At 39.1% G+C, this 9,203-nt stretch overlaps 1 protein-coding gene across 2 annotated transcripts in view; it reads right to left on the bottom strand.

The window, feature by feature from the left end:
- Nucleotides 1-496: 496 nt before the first annotated feature.
- PTCHD1 (patched domain containing 1) overlaps nucleotides 497-9,203 on the bottom strand; it is a 52,387-nt gene continuing 43,680 nt past the window's right edge. For both annotated transcript variants that reach the window (XM_044442363.1, XM_044442364.1), the window contains one exon: nucleotides 497-2,675. In XM_044442363.1, the coding sequence (XP_044298298.1) occupies nucleotides 1,021-2,675 (1,655 nt within the window). In that variant the 3' untranslated portion in view covers nucleotides 497-1,020. The remainder of the gene's footprint in view (nucleotides 2,676-9,203) is intronic.

The following is a 9,203-nucleotide window of genomic DNA, read 5'->3' as shown; positions in this document are numbered from 1 at the left end:
GAGATCAGTGGCCTACATTACACGAAATGTATAGCTGATCCTCTTTGTGTGCATCACTAGTGAATTGCCTGGAATGAAAGCTTTCATTTTAAAAGTGCCCCAGTGTTCACACTTGCTTGATGAAATTTAGGCATCTCAGGTTTGTTTCATGGATTTTGGTGGTGAAATGTTTCATAGATCCCGTGTCAAATCTGCCACTCGATCCCAAGAGAGTGCTATAAAATCTAGCACTGGAAAAACAAGTCTCTTAAATGAATGAACACACTGAGAAAGTGGAGCTTTATCAGAGAAGAATTGTGTCCATATATGTCTCATTAATTTTCTGGGTTTTTTTAACGAAATGCTACAAAATCATACAATATTAAAATATACTAGGGATTAGATATTTTAAAATATGCATTAATTAAGAAAAGGTGTCTGATGGACTGAGACCCTATACTGGCTGCTGTATTTATCCTTGTGTGATCTGATCTTCTTGGCCTTTGTTGTTTTATTTTACAAACTTGCATATACCATTCAGAAAAAGAAAGAGAGAAAGCAAGCAAGAAGCAAGCAATTGAGTTAGATGTGATGGCTAAGATCCATAATAGCTGACTCACTGACTTGAATTATTGCTGTATTGAAAGATTTCCATAGCCTCTTTGTCAAAAATGTACACTTACTGCTCCTTCAGCTTGGCAGTTGACCTTTCAATGTGCTGGCGGACTGCCACGAAGGCATCATCATCGGCAGGGTGGACATGGCAATATGCTATTCAGTAACCCACCTCTGGTATCTCAGGTAGCAACCCAAATCGACACTAGTTTTGTATTGGGTGAATGTACATTTCAATGTACTTTTTATGCAAAAGCCAATCAACATACCATTATATTTCCCCCCTTCACACACTGCTTTGGATGCTCCTGGTTTTAATTTGAAAACAGACATCCAAACCCCAATGTTATAATCAATATGATTTTCATCTCTTGGCAATATCTTAGGGTTTTTTTTTCTTTAAAAAAAGCAAAACAAACCAACTAGTCAGACTGTTGTAATTTGGTCAACCACTCGGGTACTATCCATATCCACCATTTCAACGCATTCTATTTCCTCCCGGTTCTCAGGAGTTTTCTTCTCTTTCCTCTTTTTCTTGGATGGTGGCAGAAAAGTCAGTATCACAGGTAAAATGGCAAAGCAATGAAAGAAGGTGACTAATGCTATCAAAAACAAGCACCTGAACAGTGTACGGGTCAGATTTGAAGGCACAGCTGCGAGAGGAATCAGACCAACAATGTAGCAGAGGTAGCTCTGTAAAATAGCTACCCCGTGCACTTCCAGGGCATTTTTTACCCATTTAGTCCTTGTGAAATCTTTGCCCAGGACAAATGTTGACAAGAGGGGCGCACAGTTGTCAACTGTATAATTAATCCCATAAATTAAGCACAACACAGAAATACAGTCCAGCTCTACTTTCCACAAGGTCATAAAACCTATGACTCCAAATTCGACAGAGGCAACGGTGAGCGTGAGCCAAACATTGATGAGAGAGTCTGCCACCAGAAATGCCGAGAAGAAGAGCAAGAATAAAGCACTAATGCAGGAGTTCTGCAAAGGCGCTCCCACGTATGAGGCATAACGATCCATGTATACGAATGATGGGTTGAAAACAATGAATTTCACCTTTGACTTGAGAGAGAGCTTCCTTAAGGTTTCCAGGAGATGATAAAGCTCTTCTCTCTTGGTTTCCATTGTCTTAGCCACCAAGAACATTCGGGAGGCCACAACGTCAACTTCATTGTTGTACTTCTTGGAGAAAATTATATCCTCTGAAAAATGGGCAAACTGGGGGGCTTTCAAGAAGGAGTTCCTCAGCATATCTGTAAAATTCTTTTTGGGTAATCCAGTTGATATGTTGAGTTTTCGAAGGTAATTTAAGTAGCTCTCAAACCAAGATATCCTCACAAACCCCTTGGTGTACTCTAACATGTCATCTTGAACGGTCATGTTCCAGTACTCTATCGATTCATAGATATAAAACCCAATGACAGGGCTGTAATTACTAAAGTACTTCTGCTGAGCAGCTGTATACTCCATGGTTCGGGTCGCAGTTGCTACAATGTTACTAAGGTCTGACTCTTCGTTGACCTGCAGGTAGCCCATTAAGGCAAAGGAAATATAAATAAGGTAAAAGAGAACTACAAAAGGCTTGACATAAGTGTTGGTTATCCAGTCACAGTAGTAACGCTTGAGGAAGCACACCAAAAGGTGGCTTTCGTAACTGTTTGTCTCCTCTGACTCTGTTGTGTCCTCGCTGAATTTGGCTGTCAGAAGAAACCTATACCAGGCAGGCTTCTCTTGCAGTGCCTCTGGCTTTGGTACCTTTCTGCAGAAGATACTATGCTGGTAGTTGTTTTCTATGTAGCCAGTAAACACGAGGCTGGAACCATAAAAGGAGAGTACATAGAGGTAGTTGAAGAAAATTGCAATACAGGAATTACAGCAGAAGATCCTGGCTGCTTCAATGTTAGTGAAGGGGCTGGCACCTATCCCAAAAGTGACCAGATACATGGCAGTGGTGAGAGAAAAGGAGAGCATGGAGTCTGCAAACACAGCTGCAGTTCTCTCTTTCACGTGCTGGTCTTCTCTTGTTTTCCTCCAGGAGGACAGCATCTCAAAAGTTCCATATAAGCCATGACCTGGAATAAAGAGGAAAGCAATGGCCAGTGTCAGATAGGAAGGGCAAATGAGGATGGCTGAACACACATCCATTCCTTGGTGTTACGTTAAGGAGCAATTGTTCCGCTGCAGGGAGCCCCCACCCCCAATTCCGAGTTCTTTTCAGGGATAAAAATACCAAAAACGGTGCTGGTAGAGAGCTGTGCCAGGAAGAAAGGCCAAGTTCATTGCCAAGATTTATGCTAACAAGTGCAGTTATCGAGATTAAAACTGCATTATGTATTTTTCATGCCAAGTTTTCACCTTGTGAAGATTTAAGAGGTACCAGTGTTAAGAGAACTTTAACTATATGTTGTGGATAGTGAAGTAAAACAATGAACTTACCTAGGAAGACTATTTTTTATATAAAATACAATAGAGGTTAACAAGCAGAGATAATCATTTCCCCCTTTTTCTTTCTTTTCCAGAAGCTAAGAAACTCAAATATTGTTGTCAGACTAAGTTACGCAATCAATACAATCAAAACATGTTTAATTAAAAAAGTAATATTTTCAGGGAAAGCTTTCTGCATGCAGTCAGAATTCATATACAGCTCTTTTTACAGTGCTGCAATGAATGGATAATCATGGCATATAGAAATCTAAGAATTTGTGAGTGACTGTGAGATTTCAAAGCAAGTTCCTAGTCCTTATAATTGCATAAATGCTTGAAAATATATTAGTTATAGGATCAAAGAATATTAGTTCAAAGAATATTCTATTTGTTAAATTTGTTTGGTTGGCCATGAGGAGTAGATACTAGTTTTAAAAACCACATACAAAGCCAAATAAGATACTCAGAATTCTGCACTCAGTAACTACTAAGGTACAAACAAGACGGGTACAATATTGGTTTAAATAACATCAAAGGGATCTTAGATTCTTGATTTTGCAATAAAATTCTGCACCCTGTCAGTAGCTAACATGATAGACAGGAACATGCTTAAGTGTAGTCGTTACATTTTTGCCAATGATAAGGCTCTGTAGGATGGACATGTTCACCAGTAATGTGACTGAGGATCAAATTTCATATTACATTAACACATTTGTTCTGCCTGCCTGCCTTTCTTTCTTTTTAAACAAATACCAAATGAGTGCATGTGTGTGAAATCAAGTTTGCGACCACAGTTTGCAGGTGGTTTCCAGCCATGTGTTTTCCCAGTAAAAATTAACTCCTCACTTCCAAGCTGCTGTTTGTTTCAGGAGAGAAGCTATTGATGCCCATCAGAACATCCTGGATGTAGCAGCTTGAGGAGATTTATGTTGGGATCCCAGTACAGTTGGCAAAGGATGCGACCCCAAGGAAGATTTGGATCTGAACCTCAACATGCTGAATAACTCCTCTGGATCCACAGTATCCTGTATCAATAAAAGCCTATTTTACTACAAATTATTCTAATTGTTAAAGAAGTGTGTGTGGGCAGGTGCCAAAAAGGTGCCCATTTGCACTATGCTGCTGGCTCCGTTATCTCTGCAGCAGTGAACAAGAGCATTTTCTTTTGTTAACATTTTGAAAGCAAGCCATATCATAGAGGTCCAGTCAGTATGTACTGCAAGCTTGCTCTCTGTCCAGTCATTCCCACCCTCACTTTGCCAGGTTTCTATAGCGAAACAGATTAACCACAGCCCATGCATTCATGTTGCTTTGTTATAATTCATATGTGACACCTACAGCCATGCAGCAGTGATGCTTACATAATGGTCCCACTCCGATGTCGTTTAGTTCAGGTGCAGTATAGCACAATACAGAGAATATACAATGGGGATGTATGAATGGAATGCCCCAAATAATAGGATGAGCGTTCTGTGCTAAATTCTGTTGATATCCTGTTAATATTAGAAATCAGAACAACTGAATAATGTTTCATATGTCTCTGTCTATTACTTTAAGCATTAAAAAATCTTGGTTATCTTTATAAACCACTGAGATGTAGTAGTTAGAGGGTTGGACTGGAACTGAGAAGATCATGGTTCTAATCCCCATTTGGCCATGAAGTTCAGTGACTCTCAGCCTAGCCTACTTCACAGGGTTAATGTGAACCTAAAATGGAGATGAGGAGGACTGTATAAACTGCCTTGGGTTCTGTGCAAGAGGAAAAAAGGCAGGATATAAATGTGATAGCTCACCATCCTCATCACAGGGCTCAGATTCCTAGAGAGCCTTTCTCAGAAATTTTGCAACTTCTTAGTTCACTTTGCCCCTTTCAACATCTAAACATGATCTTTATAGTTTTCACTTTGATTTCGAAACCTGAGATATTCCTAAATGGATGGCGTTTGGCCTATAACAATGTAATTATGTTGTTAGAGATGTTGTCTGAGATCTTGTGAGATTTTTTAATTTAGTCATGTTGTTACATCTTCTTTGACAGCTACTGCAAAAGCTTTCAGTGACAAATGTGAACAATAAACTGAAAAGACATCTTTGTTTCATATTTTATTGCAATTAAAAGCAACCCCCAAACCTATTATTGATCAAAATTTTAGTGACTTATAAATCATACCTATCCATAAATTAAAAATTGACTCTTAACTGTTAGATTTCAGCAGCTCTTGTAACCTCTTCCAATAAATCAACTCTGTCAAATGCTTTTTCAGCATCAATGTAATATGAGAATTGATTATGTCTGTCTGTCCATTCATCTATCCCCAGTATAAAGTTACTGCTTTTCAAGACAAAGCCCTCCCAAAGGAGTACTAATAAAAATTATAAAATGTAAAGATAAGAAGGGCTGTAATTGTAATTATAAAACTAAGAACAGCTATTTAAAACAATTTCAAACTCTTATATGCACATTTATTTCAAGCAACGTATTTCAGGCCCAATTAAAGGCCTGAAATTAAATGCTAATAACTTACAGGGCCATAGGCATATTCCTTTTCAGAGAGTTTCAAAAACTTCTGGTCACCACCAAAAAGGCTCTGCTTTTTCTGCCTACCAATTTACCACAACAATTTCTAGTGGACCTTCAAGCAAGGCCTCAGAGATGGATCCTAGGGCCTTGCCAGGTTTGCATGGTTGTGAGTAGTCATTCAATTAATTTGGTTCCAAAACCATTTGCAACTTTAAAGGTCCAAACCACCACTTTATATTGGGCAGGAAAACTGGGCAGTACAAAATGCTCACTATAGGTGCTATATGTTCTGAACACCTGGCCCTAACAAGCATGCTTGACTGCATTCTATACCAGTTGAAGTTCCCAAACTGGTTTCAAATGCAGCCCCACATACCCTATGTTTGAACCATCTAATCTGGATCTAACCAGGGAATGTGCAATTGAAGGAGTTCATCTTTCTTTAGCTAGGGTCACAACTAGTAAATCCGTCTATGCTGCTCTCCTAGTCACAGGGCAACTGCACCCCCTCTAGAAAGTACTACATCTAGAAGGATCTTGAAACTACAGGCTTGTTCTTTAAAGGGAAGAGCCACTCCATCCAAATATTTTCAAATATTTCCATCCAGATCAGCAGATGTCCCAACTCCACAGTACCTGACTTATGCATCAATATCTAGACCCTCCAAACTGGGTTTAGATATTGATTCAGGATTTCCATAGCCTTCTGGGGAATAGTAGATGGAATAGATAGATGACACTTTAGTCTTGGCCACTATTCATTCTGTGGACCTGATAGGAATTGTGCTCCAACAACATCTAGAAGGTTATGGATTTTTCTCACCAGCTTTGTGTCAAATTTCTGGATCCCCGCCCTCCCAACAATTTCAAGTAGCTATTAAAGAGTACTAGGGACAAGATGTAACTGCAAGGCATCTCAAAGGTCAAAAGTTAAAACGAGGCCTCCCAGTACTACCAGGGACCAATGCGCTTCCAAATCCCATCCAACAAGATGGCTGAGAAATAGATAAGTCTCACTGAGTTCAATGTGATGTACTCTTAAGTAAGTGTGCAAAATAATCTTGGCTCTAATGTAAAACCAGAGCTCTATTAGATTATATTTTTGTAGAATCAAGAACCAGTTGATGCAAAAAAGACAAAAGACATTGTTGAATTTCAGATTTTAAATTTAGGGAAACATCTTTGAATTGCATCCTCTGTAGGATGCACTTAGTCAGTGTAACAGTTAATACACTGCTTGGTAATATTTTCAGCCAAGCAATGTTCTTACACTTTAATCAGAAAAATTAAATACTCCTTAAAACATAAAAATAGTATGCTTCTTAGTTGTTTCCACAAGCTAAAAATCATAAAACCTCCTACTCTTTTGTTATACAACTATCACCTTCAATGTCTGCTGTGAATGGCTTGATTTGCAATAGATCTTTGGATTAAAAAATACTTACATTGTTTGTCCAAGAGCTGTCTTAATCTAATAATCACATAAATAAAACAGGAACATCCAACGCAAAAACAAAAATTGGAATGAGCCTCAGGATGAAAGGAAAAAGGATGAAAAGCAGCCTTATACAATCAAAAATCTCAATAAAATGAATGCTGTTCAGGAGTCAGATTCTTAATCCTTTAGGAAAGTCCTTCCTGAATAGCATGTCCCAGAAAACATCTGTTTAACATTTTAAGAATTTTACAAAGAGTTGTGATGGCTTGGACCAAAATGCTTCTTTATATAAGACACAGTGTTTGTTTGTTTGTTTGTTTGTTTATTACTAGATATATATCCCACCTTTTTCAAAGAAGTCAAAGCAGTTTCTACCATTCTCCTCCTCCTGCCCTTCATCTTATCCCCACAACAACCACCCTGTGAGGTAGGCTGGACTGAGAGTCTGCGACTGGCCCAAAGTCACCCAGTTGGCTCTGTGGCTGGGCTGGACTTGAACCTGTATCATTTGAGCCCCAGACCTGCACTCTTAACCCCTGTGCCACACTGGCGTATCTGCATCCGTTTCAGATGTAATACTTACACGAGCAAGGCTCATGTACGTTTTGAGTGGAGCAGGGCCATTAACCTTTGTAGACTTTCCTATCAAACAGCAATAGGCATGTACATAACACTTGCGTCCTATTGGTGATGAGATACTTGCTATTTATCTTCATTTCCCAAAATGTTTTACAGTTGGTTCTGCTGGGCAGGTCAAGACTGTCAGTGAGATAACTAGCACAGTGCCCCCATTCATGCTAATTGGGAGCACTGACACTCCCCAGACGTAAAATTGTGCAAAAAAAGTACAACCAGTGACTGACATGCCATTGTTAATTATGTTTTAAATAGTTATGCTGTCTTCTCAGTAGGGAGAACTATTGAGTTCACTTTCACTGCCTTTGTAAAGGCTGTCCGACCTTTAAAAAGAAAAGGAAAGGAGGGAAAAAAAACAAAAAACAGATTGCTTGCCAAAGTGGGAACTGAGAGGTTTAATCCTTTTACAGTTCCCTTAAGTGCTGCAGACAAGACTGACTGGAAATTCTATGTATCATACACACGATTCTGGCTTCTAAGGAACAAATTATTCTAAAACTGAATTACCTTTTCATAATCACATATTATGAATTTGTGGTGCTTGAAGCTTAAGTCATAGGTCACTAAAATTTTGCATTTTAAAGGACAGTCTGATAGTAAGGGCCAGCACTAAAACATTAAAATGTCTATTAAGGTGGCAGGCTATAATTGTTGGAATACAATACAATTAAGATCTCACTTTAAATGATGCAAGGCCTGGTACTTTTTATCTGTATAAACTTGTGGATTGCAACCATCACATTTGTTGTATTACATTGCGTTAACTTCAAAATAAGAAATGTCATTGAGGAAACCTTTGGGGGATATATCTTTGATTTTAATATACACACAGGAAACCTCAGGAAATTCTGTGACAAATGGCTTTTTATATCACTCCTTCCAGTAAATCTATCACTGGGAGGGCAGAATCAGGTTTAGAGGCTGTTTCCAGCTCCGCTAATAAAAGAAGCCGCTCAGTTCCTTCCTCCCACCAGTAGTCGCTTCAGAGGCAACAGGAGAAGGAAGTGTCAGGATCAGAGGCAATGTAGCCTTTGTTCCTTCTCTACACCAGTAGCTTTAGGTGCAAAGGGAGGGACAGTGACTCCTTCACCACCAAGCTGACTGTGGGTGGGAATAGAAGCTGTGTTCAGAGACAGTGCTCCATATGAAGATAAACTACTTATTTAGTAGCACCATGCGTGAAGGAGAATGTTCTGGTACATTGGGTGCTGACATGGGGATAGAATGTGCTGTAAAATGGTTGTTGGTTTGGGCTCAGAATAGCCCACAATAATATGGAAGGTGTATGCTTTGCCTGAAAAGAGGAAATGCATCAGCAAAAACAGAGGGCACTGGACAGTCATCTGAGTGGGATGGTGTAACGTAGTGCCCTGCTATAGTAAGGGGCTGGACTGGATGGCCCTTCCAGATCTATTATTATATGATTCTATATTTGCACGACATTTGCATGTGTTAATTTATATGTATAGGTGCAAATTTACAAATACTTATAGTTTAAATAGATTAATTAAATGCACTCGGGAGGAAAAGGAAAACCTTATTTGCAAAATGCATGTTGTTTCTAATCCTGTTTCTGGCTGG

The sequence above is a fragment of the Varanus komodoensis genome, unplaced genomic scaffold, assembly GCF_004798865.1.
Source record: "Varanus komodoensis strain SLA01 unplaced genomic scaffold, ASM479886v1 scaffold4, whole genome shotgun sequence".
Lineage (NCBI taxonomy): Eukaryota > Metazoa > Chordata > Lepidosauria > Squamata > Varanidae > Varanus > Varanus komodoensis.
The sequence above is the reverse complement of the archived record's forward strand: the minus strand, read 5'-3'. Positions and strand labels throughout refer to the sequence as shown.